Source organism: Canis lupus, chromosome 23 (genome assembly GCF_011100685.1).
Source record: "Canis lupus familiaris isolate Mischka breed German Shepherd chromosome 23, alternate assembly UU_Cfam_GSD_1.0, whole genome shotgun sequence".
In the NCBI taxonomy this organism is placed as follows: Eukaryota; Metazoa; Chordata; class Mammalia; order Carnivora; family Canidae; genus Canis; species Canis lupus.
This window is the reverse complement of record NC_049244.1, coordinates 3,848,204-3,869,224: the sequence shown is the minus strand read 5'-3', so window position 1 is coordinate 3,869,224 and position 21,021 is coordinate 3,848,204. Positions and strand designations below refer to the sequence as shown.

Below are 21,021 nucleotides of genomic sequence, written 5' to 3'. Positions count from 1 at the left end.
TAAGGCAGCTGTGACTCCAGCTTCTGGTCTCCAGAACCTGTGACATCTGCTGGCAAAGACCAACTTCTCACTCAAGGAACAGAGAGTTATAAGTCAGAGAGTGCCTTTGGTTACTTGTTGTAATAGGCACTAGAGTCAACAACCTACAAGGAAGCAGGGAGGGAGACAGAGTCATGCACAGAGCCCCTTAGATCCCATCAACGAGGGGGCCTGAATGCCCTCCTAGACCAGAATGAAGGTAAAAGGGAAAGAATAACACTCCTTGAGCCCATTCATGTCACAGGTCCCATCCTACATGAGGCACCTGCAGGAAGCCCACAGTGGAATTCGTGAAACTAGTATCCATGGTTTCATATGAGCCAAGTAAGACTCAGGGAAGTCAAGAAAATAGTTCATTTTCCCTTCTTTTCTGAAGCCTTCCCATTGTTGCTTTACATAGACTGAAGTCTCTCCCACCTTCAGATAACAAGAGCAAGCAAGCAAACAAAACGAAGCCACACAATCTCTGTGGTCCCCTGATCCTCTTCCAGCTGCGTCCTATGTCTCTGCCTAGTCTTCTTCATGAGCCCCAGAGATTTGAGAATGAATTGTCTGCTCCCCACCCTCTTCCTCGTTTCAACACATTCCTCTACTCACAGCACTCCACTCCCCATGTTCACACTGAAAATACAAGGCCACCAGAACCTTCGCATGCTGTGAAGCCAAGGCAGATGTCTGCAGCCTTTCATATGATTGAGCATTCCCACCAACTGGAAATGCACGCTTCCTTTAAAATTTCACCTTGCTTCCGGGAACCCTGGGTGGCGCAGCGGTTTGGCGCCTGCCTTTGGCCCAGGGCGCGATCCTGGAGACCCGGGATCGAATCCCACGTCGGGCTCCCGGTGCATGGAGCCTGCTTCTCCCTCTGCCTGTGTCTCTGCCTCTCTCTCTCTCTCTCTGTGACTATCATAAATAAATAAAAATTTAAAATTTCACCTTGCTTCCCAGCCATTCCTTCCACTGCATCATCTACTGCTTCTGTCTCCTTTGAGGCACCTGGTTTATAGAGTTGCCATTGGTGTTTGGGGCAGTTTTGCTCCAGTTTGTACACATAGCACCTGGGTCCTGCCATAGAAAGGCATGTGGAGTGGCCAATCAGCCCCAAGGAAGAGCTGTTATCCAAACCCACCTGGGGCCAGCTCCAAACCCTTCTGTGGCCCACTCTCCCAAGATGACTCTTCTCCAATGGAAGCAGTTCCCTCATCACAAAAGTGGATGTTCACTATAAAAATAAATGTGCAGGGACACTTGGGTGGCTGAGTGGTTGAGCATCTGCCTTTGGCTCAGGGTGTGACCTGGGGTCCCAGGATCTAGTCCCACATCAGGCTCCCTTCAGGCTCTCCCTCTGCCTGTGTCTCTCTGCCTCTCTCTGTGTGTCTGCTATGAATAAATAAATAAGATCTTTTAATAAAATGTGCAAAAGGGAATAAAATCCCAGGTGAAGACAGTCTTGTAACACATACACACTCCTTATAATGACACAGCTAGTTTAAATGTTTAATCTACAGGGCATCGAATACGGTAACCGTTTGTATACTCAGCCAAGTCCAGAAACCAGAATTCCTGTCCAAGAGCTGAAAGCTCTAACAGCTCTGCCTTTCCCTGAGAAAATAAACACCATTGCAGACACACAAAACCTGCATTTAGTTCTCATTAGACTGGGGCCTGTAAACAGCCCATTTGGCTGGTGGGCGTGGCTCCTGAGATGGCCAGGCTTGAAGTTCACCAGAAATAAAGCCAGCTCGTTATCAATCTCAGGGTGGGCATGGGTCTGTTTTGAGGTGACATACTTAACAAACAGCAAGCTCGGGTCTTATGCCTGATTTCCCCCTGCAGGTGAGTGATCAGTATTGGCAAGGAGCTCCTGCCACAAAACAACAGCGATGTTATAATGATGAGGAAAAGTGCTAGAAGATTGCTCAATAAATACTTCTAGCACTTGTCCACTTGTAACTTTTGTTGTTAGTCTGCAACAAGACACGTAGATACACTGAGAGGATGTTTTTAGAAGTTTTCACAATAATTTGGTGGGGAATTTTATGTTTATTTAATTTAACAAAACTAGTATTTGTATTTGAAATATCTTTATTTTAGCTTTTTAAATAAGATTTTATTTATTTATTTATTTATTTATTTATTTATTTATTTATTTGAGAGAGAGAAAGAGACCATGTGTGAGAGAGACAGAGAGAGAGAGCATGAGCCCAGGGAGGGGCAGAGGAAGAAGCAGACTCCCGCTGAGTAGGGAGCCTGATTTGGGGCTCCATCCCAGGGGATGCGGGGCTTGATCCCAGGACCTTGGGATCATGACCTGAGTAAAAGGCAGATGCTTGACTAACTGAGCCACCCAGGCGCCCTGAGGGAGAGAGTCTTAAGGAGACTCCTCATTGGGAGTGGAACCCAAGTCAGGGCTCCATCTCAAGACCTGAAGGTCATGATCTGAGCTAAAACCAAGAGTCAGGTGTTTAACCGACTAAGCCACACAGATACCCCTATTTTAGCTTTATATTAATTGATTTTTACTGTATTTTGCTAAAGTATCAGTCTGCTAATACTAGAAAACAACTTTTAATGGTCCACAGAGAGTTTGAGAAGTAGTGAAATAAACAATTAAAAAAAAAACCCTATTCATTAAAAGATCCTCCAAGAGGAGAAAGATAAGCCACAGAATGAGAGAAAATATTTGCAACATATTATGAAAGTTTATGTAAAAAGAAATCCTACATTATGTAAATAACTTGAATCATTTAGAAAAATGGGCAGAAGACTTGGATAGACATTTTACAGAGGAAATGCAAGTGCCTGTTTAACATGTGGCAAGTGCTCAACCAGACAAATGAGTATTACAACTAAGTCAACAAAGGATAGTCACCAGATTGGCAAAAAGGTACGAGTCTCCCAATTCCGAAGGCTGGTGAGGATGCTGAACAACAAGAACTCTCAGGCAAGAGAGTAAAGTGGTTGGAACACTTTAGAAAACTCTCTAGCAGAATCTGCTCATGCTGAAGACACACCTACCCCACAGGCAGTGAATCCACTCCCAGGAACCAGCAGAAAGATGTTCACATGTGAACTCAACGACTTGGATGAGAACAATCATGGCAGTGTAGCTTGTGATGACCACCAAATGAAAACAAGCCAAACGTCCACCAGCATGTTGGAGAAATAAATGGTGCTGTATTCACATTTAGTAAATAGCAGTGAAGACAACAAACCGCAGCTTAGGTGACGACATGAATAAGTTTCTCAGACAAGACAGCACCCTACTCTTGTCATGGTTCCCCTGTGGGATCTGCAGGACGTTCCAGGGACTGACTGTCCAATAAATTCACTCACACTGTGGTGCTGGAGTCATTGCCCTCCATGGAGCCAACCTCTGCTTGGTCCCCAGATATCACGGGGGTGGTGGTCAGGAAGTGGTCTCTGAAGGAGTCTTGGGGTAAGAGCAGCCCTGTGAGGTCAGGGAACAATTCAGAGTCTGGCATGAAGCCATAAGCCCACGTCAGGAATGGGGAGGCCAGGTCAGGCTGTGGCTGAGGACAGTGATTTCTGCTACTGGGAAAATCCCCAAGAGACTGGGCTGAGGTAGGATGAAGAAGCCTGTGACTTCCAGGTATGACAATAATGGAGTGAGGACATCTAGGGGAAGAAGATCAGGTTTCTGATGCTCAATGCTCACCTGGAGTCTTTTTAGTCTCAACTAAATATCTAGGTTCACGTGACTGGCAGGAGCTGTAGGCCAGGAACAAGAGCAAGGCATCAGGGCAGCAACAGGCAGCTCTGGTCAGCAGAGCCAGGCCACACAGCAGTCTTAGAGTCTTCTCCTTGCCTCAGGGGCCAGGGAGCAGGACTTACTCGTGTTGTTGTGGGCACACCCTGGTTTCCAAGCCTGGTCCCACCCCCACCCCCCACCCCCAGAGCCAAAAGCTCCTGTCACATACCATAGCGAAGCCAGTGAGGTCCCTGCAAGGGTTATGCCCTGTGACAAGATTCACCATACAGGGAAGCCCAGATTGCATCCCATGTTCATGACCAGTCCTCCTGGCCCTGTCTACCAATCTGGGGTCATTTTTTACCACAGGCATTATTTCGTGGTACCACATCTTGATCAGATTTCTAACTTATTTAGAAAGTTAACCTCAAGTCAAGTGGAGATGTTGCCAGGTCCAGAACTCAGGGGAAAGGTCTAAAAGCCTCTTTCAAAGGGATCCCTGTGGAGAAGAGCCCACCCCAACCCATCCAGCACACAGTGTGTGGGCACCAGGCCGAGCCCGGCGGGCAGCTTACCTTTCCCGCAGGCCTGCACCAGGCCGTACCACTCCCCACAGCTGTTGCACAGCAGGGTGAAGGCGGTTTCGTGGTGGCCCGTGACCTGGCCCGGGGCGCACACATACAGCAGCTCGTCTCCCATCTCCAGGCCTGTGCGGCCCTGCAGGATGGTGTGTGGGAACGAAGGTGGGTCTCCACACGGCTTATCTGAGGAAAAGGAGTCACAGTGAGCTTTCCCAAACTATGGAGGAACTTTTGCAGCCTGGGAGAAAATAAGGTTAAAAGCAATTCTCCCCTCCCTGGGTCCTGCCTATACCCTGAGCTGGGATCACAGGGGCTATTTCCTCTTCACTCTGGCATCCCCAGAGCCTGGACAAATGCCCGGCACAAAGGAGGCACTCAGAAAGATACTGGCTGAATGAATACATGTGCTACAAAGTGCTACAACTTTGTATTTTGAAATTGCCGGGCAACATTAGCCTCTAATGTCTCCTTGAAAGGAAGACCCAGAAACATATGCCTAGCAACAAGCTCCTTTTTGTCTTACTTACCTAAGTGAACAGGTACTCTGTCAAAAAGCTAAATGTGGGACACCTTGGTGGTTCAGCGGTTGAACATCTGCCTTCAGCTCAGGTCATGATCCCGGGTCCTGGGATCGAGTCCCGCATCAGGCTCCTTGCAGGAAGCCTGCTTCTCCCTCTGCCTGTGTCTCTGCCTCTTTCTCTGTTTCTTTCATGAATAGATAAATAAAATCTTTAAACATATTTTTTAAAAAGCTAAAATGCTACAGATTGTAAAGTGCAGCAAAAGGTGCCTCGCCCTTCCCCCCCCCACCCCCCTGGCCACAATTCTGACAGTGACACTGTTACCAGTTTGGTCTATACAAGTAAATACAGATATAGGTATAGACAGACACTAACATACATGCACAGTTAGGTAGGCATAGACAGGTATGAATATGACATGATCTTATTTATGTTAAAAACCACATACACAGGTATTACTGATACCTGCTTTTTAAAAAACCTAGTTTTTAGAGCAGTTCATAGCACAATTGAGTAGAAAGTACAGAGAGTTCCTATACATCCCCTGTCCCCATACATGCACAGTCTGTCCAATTAGCAACATTTCACACCACATTGGCACCTCTGTCACAATCTTCAAACCTACATTGACACCTCATTATCACCCCAAGTCTGCAGTTTACATTTGGGCTCCCTCTGTGGGTGAGTGCCATGCTTAGATGTGAAGATGGAGAAGAGCCTGTGCCTAATCCCTGGAACCTCTGTCAATGCTTTGCCCTCACGCTGGCCCCAAGAGTCACTTTTGGGGCCCAGGTTTCCTTTTAGCGCCCCTGTTCTTTTATTTATTTATTTATTTATTTATTTATTTATTTATTTATTTATTCATTCATGAAAGTCACACAGAGGAGGCAGAGACACAGGCAAAGGGAGAAGCAGGCTCCCTGTAGGGATCCTGATGCGGGACTCGATTCCAGGACCCGGGAACATGACCGGAGCTGAAGGCAGATGCTCAACCACTGAGCCACCCAGATGTCCTGTTAAGTTCTAGTTCTCCTATGAGAATGTTTTTTACTGGTACATATTTTTATTTATTTGCTGGAAATGAGCCTTTTAGGAATGAATGTAGACTGGTTTGTATTAAGACTAAATAAATAAATAAATAAATAGTAAACTTGCAAATTGCTTACGAAAGACCCAAGACTTCAGTCAGCAAGGGAGCCCCTAAGGTGAGGGGGGAGGGAATCCAAGCTTTCCTGCTTCTGCATTGATTAGGAGCCCTGGGGTGTAGTTCATGTGAGACCCTTGGATTCAGAGCTCTGTGGGGCTGACCCTAACACAGAGCCCAGGCATGCGGAGTAACACTCTCACTGGTATTAGCTGGGGGAAGAGGTTAATGGTCACAGAGCTAGGGCCTGAGCCAAAGGTCAGACTTGCGCCTCAAGGTGGGCAGTGGACGCTCCGGCTGTGGCCTGAAGCGCCTCCCTACTGCATCCTCTCAGGTAGTGACCTAAATGTATACCATTTAAAGTATACATATCTTAGTGGGAAAGCTTCAAATGTCCCACCATTAAGTTCGACGCTAGCTGCAGGTTTCTGGTAGATGTTCTTTACACAGTTAAAGAACTCTGGGGTCTTCTGTTCCTAGTTTGCTAAGTTTGATCATGAACGAACATTGTTTTTTTTTCAAATGTTTTTCTGCATCTATCAATATGATCACATGCTTTTTCTTCTTTAGCCTATTGATGCCATGGGTTATATTCATTAATTTTTGAATATCTGGGCTAAATCCCACTCAGTTCTGATGTATAATTCTTTTTCATGTATTACTATTTTCAAATTGCTAATGTTTTATTGAGGATTTTTACATTTATATTTATTAGATATTGGTCTGTAGTTTTATTTGTAGTGACTTGTCTCATTTTGGTATGAGGGTAATGCTGGCCTCACAGAATGTGTTAGGGAGTATTCCCTCTGCTTCTAACTTCTAGAAGAGATTGTCTTAACAACTGGTATAATTTCTTCCTTAAATGTTTGGTAGAATCTCTAGTGAACTCATCTGGGTTTGGTGTTTGGCAAGGTTATTAATTATTGATTTAATTTCTTTCCTTACACACTGGGCTAAAAACTAGAAGTCTGTTTCCCCCCAATGTTCTAGAGCTTTTTCTACATTAGTACCATTTTTTACAAAAATTTTTATTTATTTATGATAGTCACACAGAGAGAGAGAGGCAGAGACACAGGCAGAGGGAGAAGCAGGCTCCATGCCAGGAGCCCGATGTGGGATTCGATCCCGGGTCTCCAGGATCACGCCCTGGGCCAAAGGCAGGCGCCAAACCGCTGCGCCACACAGGGATCCCTAGTACCATTTTTTGAAAGGCTATTCCATAGCACATTATTTAGTCATTACGTAGACATTTTGCTGATTCTAAGGTTTCACTATGATAAACAATTCTACAAAATGAACGGCTCTGTGTACATTTTGGTACATACTTTATTAAGATAAACTCCTAGAAGTGGAATTGCTGCATTAAAGTGATGTGGTGATGCTTTTTATTTTATTTTTTAAATAAAGGAGATAGTTTTTATTTTGAATTTCCTCTTCTAGTTTTATGTTGGAAAGGAAAGCTTTTAGTCCGTATGCAGTCAAATCACCTAAGAAGCATATCACTTAAGCAAGAAAAGATGAAGACAGAAGACAGAACTTGTGTTTTAAGCCACCCTGAGTGGCCTGTCAGCTTGTAATTTTGGTAGCACTTTCTCAACGAGAGTCATTGCTATGCATGTTCTTTAAGAGAACAAGAGATTTGGAATGAAAATGGTGTGGTTGCCTTTTAAGGATGCTGGCACAGAGTGCTGCATTTTAACCCAAACTGTCTTGGCTGTGTTGCCCAGGAGATCAAGTGTTTGTTTCATCTATGGGGCAAGTAGGGCCAGGCAGCCATCTGAAAGTTGCCACAAATCCAGGGGTCCCCCCGCTGAGCAGAGACTCATCATCACTCAGTCTGAGCAGGGCATCCTGAAAAGAATGGACCAACTCCTCAGTCAAGCAAGGCTGGCCTGAGTTTCAGCTAGCACCTAGGGGCAACGGCCTCCATCTCTCTCTCCATCTTCCTTGGCTGGCTAGGACTCGTGCTGGACACCCCAATTTCTGTCCTCTTACCAGGACCTAATTCTAGGAAACTGGAGGCTCTTCATCAAACATTCACTATCAAAGGACCAGTAAATACTATCAGTCTCACACAGCTCTATCTGTAGGACACAATACCAACTCCTTGCAATGAAAATCCAGGAGCAGAGTAACTGTTCTCAGAGAGCATAAAGGGGAACTTCAGGCCAAATTCACATCCTACCAGATTCATGGGATCTTCTCCCTCGGAGTTAATTTCTAGAATGGTACAGGCTAGAATCTAGCTTGGGAAAACCACAATCATACTCCTGAGAGTCTGCGTACACAGACCATATAGTTCTGAATTTCCCACAAATGTTCAAGACAGGAAACACGCTGCTTCTTAGGTGGTGTGATTTCAGAAACTCTAGGACAACAGTTGTATGTGTTAACACAACCAAGTGCATGCCAAAAGCACCACTTATGTCCAGGCCCAACTTGAATTAATTCCTTTCATTAACCTTCCCATCTTAAACCTCACAAGGGAGCTCTGAAAAAAAGCTGGCTATATACCTAGATCCTATTCTCTTTAGAATAGGATGTAAGTTTAGAAACTTACATTTGGGCAGCCTTTACTGCTACTTCTCAATTATTCTGCAGCTAGGAACTGTGGTTTGGGAATTTCTCAGAACCTAAAGCTGGGTTTCAGCCATTTGAACATAAAGAGCAATTTCTATTATTTTCCCTTCAAAGAAAAGAGATTTTATAAAAGATCTTGTCTATAAAATAGTATTGATAAACAACTCATTTGCCAACCACAGCTTCTGATAACCAGTTTCCACAGGATTTAGAACTCATATAAAAGTTGATGCTTTTCTTTTGAAAAATCTTAAACTTATAGCCTCTCACAATTTGCAAAACCAAGATGCAGAAATCCTGACACAAATGCTTGACCTTGCTTCCTTCCTTTTGGTGTTTTCTAAGCTATGTGAAGAAGCTGTCTTTAGTGTCCACCTGCCCAGCTCCCTACAACCCTACTCACCCCATATACAATTGGCACTGCCCTCTCTCTTCTGTCCAACTTTATTGTTAGTTCCCAGGCTTTCCATATCAGTGTTCCTCAAACTTGAACATGATCAGAATTACCCAAAGGCTTGTAACACATACACACCCCTTCTCACAGAGACTGCTGTGTTTTTGAGTTTCTAACTCAGTAGTTGGTCATGGTTAGGGCCCAAGAATTTGCATTTATAACAAGTTCCCAGGTGATGTTAACACTACTTGTCCAGGGACCATTCTTGGAGAACTAGTGCTCTAGATAAAAACCTACCCTCAAAAACAGGCAAAACTGATATATGGTGATGGGAATCAGAACAGAGATTGCTTTGGCTCTGCTGGAATAAGGAGGGGCAGTGAATCTTTGGAAATAGGCTCCAGGGAACTTTATGGGGTGAAGGAAATGTTCTGTATCTTGACTTGGTGTTGATTACACAGGTGTAGACATTTGTCAAAACTTATCAATCATAAGGTCTGTGCATTTTGTTGGTATAAATCATACTCCACAAAATAAGTTAATTTAAACAATATCTCCCCTTCAGAAAAACTGCAACTTATTCAGCATGAAGTATAAATGAGTAAAAATTATTCACAACCTCTCCCAAGGGGAACTGAATTTGACAAGGACCGGTGCCTTAGGGGAGTGGTTTCTAACTTGCAGACTTTCTAAGCGGGGAGTACTGCAAGTGTGTGGGCAAGTTTATATGCAGTTAAATTCTATATCAATCGATACATTTAAATCAATTACTGTCACATGGAATCTATGTGATATCAGTTCCTGAGTTTCCCCTGGTAGAAAATAATTTTTAAATGTTCTAGAATAAAATGAGATTTGTGATATCCAGCATTTGCTTTAAAATATCTCAATAGAAAAAAATCTCAGTGGGGAAAAACACTGGAGAAAATAGATAAAGTCAAATTGGCAAAATATTGACCTTGAAGCTGTGTGGCAGCCAGATAAGGATTTGTGATACTATTCTTGCTACTTTTGTGGTTGTTTGGAAATTTTCATGGTTAAAGTTTTAAAATTATCCATATAGGTATTTCTTACATAAGCCAGAAAACTTGAAAAACTCACAGGGAAAAGAATACCACAGGAAAAATAAAAATTCTCCTTGAATTTCACCAATGATAACCATTGTTAATATGGGTTTTGTTTTCAGTTTTGCGCACACATGGTATTTTGCCACGTGATGATATAACTGTTTTCTTTTGTAGCTTTTAATTTAACATAATATTATGATATTTTTCCCCATCAACAAATATTTGTACTATTTATTGTTGTTATTTTTAGAAAGGAAGAGCGAGGATCTTAATCAGGCTCCGTGCCCAGCACAGAGCCGACACAGAGCTCCATTTCACAGCCCTAAGATCATGACCTGAGCTGAAATCAAGAGTTAGACATTTAACCGACTAAGCCACCACCCAGGCACCCCAAATATTTGTATTACTTGAATTTACTTGTAAATGACTATATATTATTCCATTTGTATGGACTTAACCATATGGACTCTCCTATTAGATATTAACATTGTTTCCAATTTCCCTTACTAAGTAATGAACACCTTAGTAACATACTTTTGTACTTACCCATGATAATTTCCTTAGAATAAAATACTCAAAATAGAATTGATGCGTGAAAGGGCATATGTATTTTTGAAGCTTCTGATAGGTTGTGCCAAGTTGAATATGAGTGTTTTAACAGTCTATACCCTTCAGTGGTATATAAACTTGCCCATTTCTTCTCAGTACACCGGGGACTACCATCTTTGTAAACTTTGACAATTTTATGAACCAAAAAGTGATTTCTTATACTAACATGCATATCTTTGAATTGGTAAAAAGAGTTGAATATTTATTGACCATTGTATTTCTTAAAAGTATTTCTCTATTATGGTCTTTACCTTATCAATCTACAGGAGATTTCCATATATCAGTACAAGAGTGAATTGCTTAGCTTCCCAAATTCCTAACCAATCACAGTACTATCAATCTACCCAACCTTCTCCCACTGACTGGAAGTCTCACCACCTCACTACAGACTTATACTTAGGCACACTGGGTCTGTTTTGGTGCTTCCAGCCTTTCATATTGACATGTTTATCTATTTGTGTTTCTCTACAGTGCCAAATGATTTTATTTATTATAGCTTTAAAATGTGTTTTGATATCAAATATGTTTGATATCATTCCTCCTGAGTTGAGGAATGGCAAGAAGTTAGTAAAACTGAAGTATAAAGTACAAGGTAGGCAGGCAGGGATGAGTTTATGGAAGGCCTTTGTGAACCAGGAAGTCTGGAATTTGTCCAGTGGAGAAGGGGGTACAATTAAAAACAGGAAATAACACAATCCCCTTGGCACCTTACAAGGAGCACTGCTGCAGGGTAGAGAACGGATTGAGGAAATATCCTGGAAACTGAAGAGCCAGTCAGGAGGCCATTTGAGATATCCAGGAGAGTAGGGCAGGAACTGAAGTGAGGCACAGATGGCAAGACCCAGATGGATCTGGGAGACGCTGAGAAGGAAAGTTTTTGCAGAATTTACCACTGAAAAGTTCTGGGAGTAAAGGAGAGGATGGGGTGAGTGTGTGTGTGTGGGGGGCGGGGTGGTAAGCAGGATAAGGGGGATGAGCACAGGGCAGGACCAGTGGAGTTTGAAGTTCTAAGAGAAGCACCCATAAGCAGTTGCATGTATGGAATCTGGGGCTTAGTGGAGAGGTCTAGGCTTAAGAGAATGATCTGGGATTAATGAGCATTTAGATGAGAATTGAAGCTACTGAAATGTTGAGTAAGTAGAGATGAGGCCCAGGTGAGAACCCAGGAGGTGAGCAGAGAATGAAGAGTTTACCAGGGTTACCACTCAGCCAGACAGATACAAAGAAAACCCAAAGGAAGTCAAGGGAAAACATGCTTCAAGGAGCAAGGCATGGTCAGGTACTTAAGGCTGCAGAAAGAGCAAGCAAAATGCAGGCTGAGACGCAGCCTCTACAGTCATCCACAGGGAAGCTACCAGTACCCTTGGTGAGAACGGTGTCACTTCCGTGATAGGACAGAAGCCAGGAAGCAGTGGGCAGAGTGATGGGAAGTGAGATCATGAAGACGATGAACATAGAGGAATTTAGGGCCATGAAGGAGAGGAGAAAGATGGGATGGTACCTAAAGGGATATGGAGGAGCTGCTCAATGAGAATATGAATTATTTTCTAAACAGTTTCAAACTGTTTCATTTGCTCTGACAGCTTAAAGTAATTCCCTCTCTTTTGACATGTTGACATTTTTTGTCTTTCTTGGTCATTCTTTCCTGCTTGCTTATTCCCCCAGCTGACCAGTGGTGTGCTGGTAAATTCTAGCAACAGGCTCGTGGCTGGGGGATGGTTCTGTTGAAGGAAGGGGGAGGAGACTGTTGTTGTGTAGGCAGTTGACCATGTCTGATGCGGCACAAGGTCTTAGCAGACAAGGTCTTAGTGCAATTTCTGACACACAGTTCTCAATGAATTATAACTATAAAAAGAGCCTGAAATAATTAAAGATGGGCAGAGAAACTGATGTATGAGGATGTTCAATCATGGTATAATAAATAATACTGAAATGAAAACCAGAGAACTACCAAAATGTCTAATGAAAGGAAAATGTCTAATTTATGGTGTGTTCATATAATGCATTGTCATAACAGCCATTAAAAAGTCATCCTTTGGGGCATATGCAGTGTCATGGGAAGATGTATATTAATGAGTGAAAAACAAACAAACACAGACCTATATATTGTCCAGAAAATCCCAATTTGGTGAACTAAATAAAAATGCAGGGTAACCAGGGCTGATGCTTAAGTACTTATCTCAGGGTAGACTGATTATAAATGATGTGAATTTTCTTTAGACTTTCTATGACAGTGACCACCTATTCATGTTTATAATTAGAGAATATATTAAAAATGCACATGGACCTAGTGACACCCATTTCCTATGGTTTTTAACAGAATTAAATGACCTCATGTCTTGCCTAGTTCCACTACATGCCTGGAACTTACTGGGGACATAAATAAAAATGAGTTCCAGGGGTGACTGGGTGGCTCAGTCAAGCATCTCCCTTCAGCTCAGATTATGATCCTGGGATCCTGGGATCAAGCCCCACATCAGGCTCCCTGCTCAGCAGGGAGTCTGCCTCTCCTGTTCCATCTGCCTCTCCCCCCACTCATGCTCTTTATTGCTGTGGGACCCAAGGAATTTAACAAAAACCCCCTACCCCTGGACAAGCAGAGCAGGACTAACTCCATTTTGTTCTGCACCAGCCACCTCCTGTATCACCCCCACATGACCTGCTTATTGCTCAAGGCACTCCCCCACCTTAGTCAAGCCACTGAGCACACCCTTACTGGAAACCCGCTCATATAGGAATGGGGAACCCCTAACCGCCAAAGAATAAGTGGGAAATATCAGAAAGGGAGACAGAACATGAAAGACTCCTAACTCTGGGAAACGAACTAGGGGTGGTGGAAGGGGAGGTGGGCGGGGGGTAGGGGTGACTGGGTGATGGGCACTGAGGTGGGCACTTGACGGGATGAGCACTGGGTGTTATTCTATATGCTGGCAAATTGAACACCAATAAAAAATAAATTTATAAAAAATAAAATAAGAATAACAATAGTACTTCCTGCGGGGTTGTTATGTTAGAGTGAACTCAGGTAACACAGTGGGTGTTAAATGGGTGTTAGCTCTTAATATTCTCTTCCTGAGGTCAAAATTTGGAGGCATATGCCAAGTCCTGATTAGAGTTGCAACCTCAGGCTAAATGGTGGAGATGGATGTATCAGGCTAGACTGGCTCTTGGGACCTGCTGCACAGAGGAGCTTGGAAGAACAGGGATAGGAGTATGCTTGGGTAAGAGCTCCTGTATGCACCTCCTAGGAGCTGTGTGACCAAAGACAATGGCCAAATCTCTCTGTTCTTCAGTTGCATCACCTGAATAAATAGAATAATACCCTCCCTACAGTACTGCTTTGAGAATTAAGTGAGATACTATATGCAGGACGCTCTGGAAGAAAGAATTTTGGAATTCTAAAGCTATTCAGTATTTTTTCTTGTTCTCTTTTTTGTTTTATTAAGTATTATTTACATAAATAAAACTTGCCAATGGGCACCTGGGTAGCTCAGTGGTTGAGTGTCTGCCTTTGGCTTAGGGTGTGAGCCCGGGTTCCTGGGATCAAGGCCCCCCGCGGGAAGCCTGCTTCTTCCTCTGCCTGTGTCTCTGCCTCTGTGTGTCTCTCATGAATAAATAAAATCTTTAAAAAAAATAAAATAAAACTTGGCAATTCTAAGTGTACAGCTTAATAATTTTTGGTAAATGTATACAACTGTGTAAGCACCACCACAATTAAGGTATAGGATAGCTCTCCCAAACATTTCCTCCTTACTCCTGGCCTTGGACACCCTCTGAAACCCCAAACCAAGCAACCACTGTTCTATATTCTTTCACTGGTAGTTTTGCCTTTTCTAGAATTTCATTCAAATGGAATAATATAGTATATAACATTTTATGTTTGGCTTTTTAGGTTAGCTTAATGTTAGTCATCCATGTTTTACCTGTCCTAATATTTCATTCTTTTCATCGCCAACTAATAACCCATGATATGGATACACCATAATTTTTTTATCCATTCCCCAGTTGATGGACATTTGGGTTGCTTCCGGTTTTTGGCTTTTATGATAAAGCTGCTAGGCATATTTGTATACTCATTTTCTGTGTGGTCATGTTTCTCTTGGGTCAATAGCTCAGCATGGAATTGCTTGGCTATATGGCATATGCATATTAAATTTTGCTCAGTGTTTCCAAAAGAAATTATGGGTTCCTTTATTGGAAATAGTGTGACATCAAGGTGAAGAAACCATGCACTATCACACTGTACTGTTAGAGTTTGTGTGCAGCTAGCTACAAGACAGTCACGGCTTGTACTTGCTAGGTTTTACTCTGTGCCAGGCTCTGGGATAAGTGATGTACTTGCTTGGCCTATTCTGTCCTCTTGACATCTCTATGTCATGAGTTCTTATATTATTCCCAAGGCAGTTAAATGATTGAGCCAAGATTTGAACCCAGGGATCTGGGTACAGTCTAACCACTGTGCACCACCATGCTCAATGTGCTGTCTCCCTTGAATACAAAATGGTTTAGCTTTGTGCTCAATTAACTTTCTTGTCATAAACAGAGGGCTCAGAGCACTTTGTACAGTTTGAAGGTTCCCGATCTCCTGTTGGACTGCATACTAGCAGCCAAAACAATCTTCAGAAATTTTTGCTCCCAGCTGAAAACCTTGCAATGGTTTCCCATTTCCCCTTAAAACTCAGCCCAATGTTCTTACCCTTGCATAGCCAGCTCTTTTCCCCACCTCTCTAGCCCTGACCTCTGTCACTTGAACAATATAGGTACACTGTTCCTCAAACACACTAAGTGCTTTCCTGCACAAAGTATATATATATATTTTTTAACAACATAGATTAGGTCACACTATACGTATTCTGAGACCTGTGTAATATGTATTGGAAGATTTTCCATGTCAGAGGTCTCACTCCATTCTATCTGCTATTTCTTCCTTCCCTTCTCCCTCTCCCACCTACTTTTCCCCTTCCTTCCTCCTCTCTCTCTCTTGTGATAGATCACTCAGTACAGTAGTGTTGAAAGTAGATAGTGAAAACATCTCTTCCCCTAGATCAGCACTTTCCACTGCTGCAAGGAGATCACATTCACAATTTGGGTATAAGAGGTAGTTCAGGCAGTTCTGACTCTGCTCCAAGGCCTGTGTGGCCCCCCAGCTACCCACCCCCTCCTTGGCACAGCTGTGTCAAACCAGGCCCTCCTAAGTGTGAAGTCATGCATGAGTGCTGCTCCTTCCATTAAACACTTTTTTCTACAAGCGCCAGGCTGGCTCGGTCTGTGGAGTGTACAACTCTCTATCTTGGGGCTGTAAGTTTAAGCCCCACATCAGGTATAGATATTACTTAAAAATAATTTTTAAAGTATTTTTTAAAATTTAAAAACCGAAACATTTTTACCTGTAAAGTACACCTGAAACTCTTAGCCTCTACCAACAGAGGGGAATGCTCATGTGTGCCTTATTGAAGGGAAGTGTTAAGAGGAAAAGTCCAAATGTGTGTAAGTTGATGAGTTACCCAAAAGTCACACTTGGAGAGCTAGGTGTGTGGATTTGAGTCCCCACATCTGGGAAGGCAGGCCTTTAAATGATCTTACTATTGAGTAAACCAAGGCAGGGCAGGCCTTGATGCACAAAGGGAGGTGCCCAGGAGAAAGAAGAAAGCAGCTCTGCAACCACATTGCATGTGAATCAGAAATCCTGGTGGCTTTGATTACAGGTTCCCAAGGAGGGAATGTACTTGAGTCAAAACTCTCCATCACAGTCAATGGGATCCTGGCTGCACTGAGGGGCAGCCCAGGCCCACCTCCCCTGAGCCAACCCGGTAGCCCTGCATGTTCCCTTGGGCACACAGGATCCTCGCCCTGCCCCGAAGTTTCTCTCCGCTCTTCCTCACTAATGAAAGATGAGACATGAAGGGCAGGGAATCTACATTATTCATCCTTTTCAAGCATAAACAGAAGTGCAACTGGAAATCAGAGACCCCAACCAAACATTAGACAGAGATCTGGTTCCAGGAGGAGGGCTGCCCACCTACTGCTGCTCCTCAATGCCATGCTGGCTGCCTGGGCAGCATCTGCCCCTGTGGAAGGCCAAAGAAGTTGCTAGTTCCTGTGTATACTGGGTGACAGAGCAGAAAACTTGGGCTTTGGAGTAAGAAAGACCTGCATTCGAATCACTGCTAACTATGGCTTAGGTGGTTTGTCACTGTGTAGGCCTGTACAAGCTGCTGGAGGATTGAGAGACGTATTATAAACCCTTCTGATGATATCCTATAAGTGTTCATGTAGCCTTTGCTCCCCTTGGAGTACACCTTGCTCTAGGTTCTCTTTCTCCAGAACTTTCTCCAGGACACTCTGGGAGAGCTAATGACAGATGGTCACTAAGTGACTCTGACTGGTCTAGAGGCTGCTGTGGAACAGTGCACAGTTAAGTGCCTCCAAGAACCCCTAGTGCAAAGTTGCCACTGGAGTGCTCAGCTCTGGGAGCTCACGTGTGTGTCTGTGAGGCAAGACTTTGGGCTCCTCCTCACAATGCATATAGGCACAGTCTCCCTACATGCACCAATGGGTTCTGAGTGCAGCTGCAGCTCTTCTGAGTAGCAAGGAAGCAGAGAAGTCTGTCAGATTGCTGGTGCCTATAGCCCCAGGTCACAAAGATCACAGTTATCTACCCCAGGGGTTAAGAACCCACTGGCACAATTTCTCTGGCTGCCCAGACACCTACCATCCCTGGGAACTGGCATCAGGACTGTTCTAGCCTAAGTTTTTGGAATGGAAGACCTCAGTCTTGGGAAAGCAAGACCTGATGCTGTCTAGGTCTGGAGATGTGCGTGGCAGAGGAGGGGGCATCACTGCTTACCTGCTGTGGGGACCTCAGTCCTGCCCTGCTGCTACTTGGGCCCCCAGGGGTGTACTGAACCCAATTCACTCCCTGAAGCACTAGTACAATGGCTCTCCCAGAGCTAGTCTCCCTGGAACCACTGGGACCTATGCTTCAAGCTGTTGCCCCACCTGTTCTCTCTGTCTGCAATGTCTTCTCTTCCCTTCCCTAACTGTTATCCCTTCAAAATAGACTCCTTTCAATTCTACCTCAACGGTCCCCACCTCAGGAATCTCCCTAATTACCCTCCTTCCTTTGTGTCATGGGAACACATTCATTTTTCACTTATTCATATATATCATCATCAATTCCTTGAGGGTGGTCATGGGTCCTTCCTCTCTCCCTCTCTCAAGCACCCACAAGTCTTTTTGCTCTCAAAAAGGTGAGCATCCGGCTCTCTAGTTGATGACACAAAGAAGGAATAATTCCTTTTCCGTTTTTAGGGAAATACAGGCAACAGTAAAGTATGCAGGGGAAGTGGCACTCAGGTGAGGTGGGCTGGTGGGAAGCGCAGTCAGGCCCAAGGAGGAACAGAAGCATACTTGACATGGAGCCTTGGGGGTGCCACAGGGAGAAGGCAAGAGGAGACTCCAGACCCCATGCAGTTGACCCCACAGACAAGCCACCAAGAGAAGCAAAGCCAGAGAACACAAGTGGAGGCAACTTATTTCATCAGCATCTAGTTGGTTAAAAATAACTTCACTTATTAGTTTAAGTGAGATCACCACAGGGCTGGAAATTCACTGTCAGTGAAACAAAAATACTGGAAGGAAAATGAGAAAAGTCTACATTCGTGATGAGCTTTATTTCAAAAGAGAAACACAGGAAGGAAGCTGCCTGGATATTCCACAGGCTCTGTTTTCCTTCTGGGCTCTTTACGAGGCACAAGCCTGCCATTTTTGGAGTTAACACGCTACATTCTTCCCATCTTGCCAAAGAGAAGCAGCAGTACAGAGTTCAGGCGACCTGAGGAGATGATCCTGCACAGGCACGCACGCTGAGCCACACTTCACCTACACCTTCCTTCAGCACACAGATGTCCCTTGTTGACGGTGCTGTCAACAAAGGCTCCACTGAGGAAAAGCAACGCTCCTCTGAGGTGGGCGGAGGGCTGTATGGGAGTGGTTTACAAGCTCTTTCCAAAGGATGAAAGGCAGCACTGAACAGGGACTGACTCTCTCTGAGTGACTTTGGGGAATCCATCTTGCTTTTCCAGAATGTTCGAGAGAGAACAGCCCTCCAACCCAAATCTCCTCTCGATATGCATACCTGAGTCCTCTTCATGGCTCATCTGAAGCCTCCTCATAAATCAGGCCTGTAGGACCAAGATTCCAGTCTTCCCCATATGAACTCATCCCCATTGAGGTGGAGGTGAGGGGAGGCCACTGGAGGCTCACACAAGCTGCTCTTGGAGGCAGGGCTCTGGAGCACTTTGACTCTAATGAGCCACACATGGTGGCACTGCTCCTCATATAGGTGAGCAGCTGTCATGAACTGGCTTCCCATGTTGGTTCCCACGATTCAGACTGTTTTTGTTTTTCCTATTGTTGTTTTTGGAGCAGTACATAGACCGTTCTTTGTTGGAAGTTTTTCATTTTTACATAATTTCAAAATTTCAGAAAGGTTGTGAGAATAAGGATTTCCCATAAAACCATTTATCCAGATTCACCAATGTGTTTTCATTTTGCCCATTTGCTTTATCACTCATCTCTCTCTCTCTCTCTCTCGATAGATGGATAATATAGATATCTATTTATACAGAGACAAATATGTATACACCTATATCTATACTTGTAATTCTTTTCTGAACCATTCGATAGTGAGTTGTAGATACAATGTCTCCTCATCCCTAAAACCTTGGTACACATTTCCAAGAACAAAGATAATTTCTTATAGGCCTGTAGTACAGTTATTACACTATTATCTAATTCATAATCCACATTCAGATTTTATCAACTATTGCTATTTTTTTTCTGGTTGGGGATACAATCCCCGATCATGAATCATATTTTGTATTTTATTATCAAGTCTTTTTGGTCTATTTTAATCTAGAAGAGTCACTTTGCCTTTCTCATCCTAGATATTTTTTAAAGCCATTTTGTAGAATGTTTCTCAAATTGAGTTTGGCTCATATTTCCCCCTGAGTAGATTCAAGTTATGCATTTTTGGCAGAAGTACCACTGAATTGAAGTTGAGTTTCTCTGAGTGCAGTATATCAGAAGGCACATTATATAAGTTTTGCAAAAACTCAATTTTGGAGTTGCTATCATGGCTTTGAGCTTGGTGCCCTATAGAATATGAATAAATGTTTCCAACCTCTGGCTTCATGCACTATAATTGAGGGCAAAAGGGGCACACACTTGTGTGGACATAACCTGTCTCAAGGCCTGTGAGGTGGAAAGCCCAGGCTATCTTGTTGGATGATGATAAACATATAGCTCGGTGACCCTCGGCACCCTGGCCAATAGCCACCAACTCCCAGAAGCAAGGCCACCTAGACAGCAGCTGCCTATAGACTCTGTAATGAGTCCAGCCAAGACCAGCAGAAAAACACAAACTGCTTATCCAAAAAAAGTGAACTAAATAAACAGTTGTTTTAAGCCACTATGTTACATATGTTACATGGCGAAAGCTAACTGATACCTCTTGTTTATCAGGGAAAATGAAGACTCAGAAACCCCACATATTCATTGAAATCACTGAAGAAATAAGATCATGTTCTTTTCCCTCTGGCTCTGTCCTTTCTCTCTCAGGTCTGAATTTTGCCTATGTCTGGGACTCAAAGGATCATTTTAATTAACTTACGTGGTTTTAGAAAACAAACCATGGATATTATTCTCCCAAAGCCTTACAGAGCAAGGCCACATCATTCAGTAGCTTGACAGGGTAGATACCAGGAGACTTTCTCAACACACTCTTCCATAGCAATGAGAAAATGAAGCCTTTCTGGAGGAAAACGCCACAGGAACAGAGAAGCCTGTCACTGATAAGCATCTAACAAGCACCAGCCAAGGCCTTGGGCTTCACCAGACTCCCTCATTTCCCAACTCTTCTGACCTCTTCCCCAGAGATTAGGATTGGATGCCTCTAGGATGCAGCCTGAGGGTATTTCTTACAAGTTCATTTGGTATTTCTCATCATCAGAGAGGTTTGGGAAACTCTACATTAAAAAGTAGTTTTCAAACTGGGCTATGTGTTAAGATCACTAATGAGCTTTAAAAAACCCTAATGCAAAAACAAACAAACAAACAAACAAACAAACAAAAACCTAATGCCCAGAACATTTATATCTGAATCTTTAGGACTGGCACCCAGGAATCAGTATTTCTTAAAACTTCCCAGAAGAGACCAGTATACAGCCAAGGAGTACTTATGCTGATTTCTAGGCCTGAAGAGTAAGTAGCTGGCTTTCTTTCCATTTGTATGGACATTCCCTTTCAACAGCATGTGTTTCTGATGAGGACGGTATACTGATTTCAATGCATATGAAATGCTGACCTGGAGAC

General features: G+C 43.5%; 1 protein-coding gene across 1 annotated transcript in view; it reads right to left on the bottom strand.

The window, feature by feature from the left end:
• Window positions 1-21,021, bottom strand: part of SUSD5 (sushi domain containing 5) — a 48,892-nt gene that overhangs the window by 16,044 nt on the left and 11,827 nt on the right. Inside the window, exon 4 of the mRNA XM_038571339.1 lies at window positions 4,327-4,515. Coding sequence (XP_038427267.1) covers window positions 4,327-4,515 — 189 coding nt within the window. The remainder of the gene's footprint in view (window positions 1-4,326; window positions 4,516-21,021) is intronic.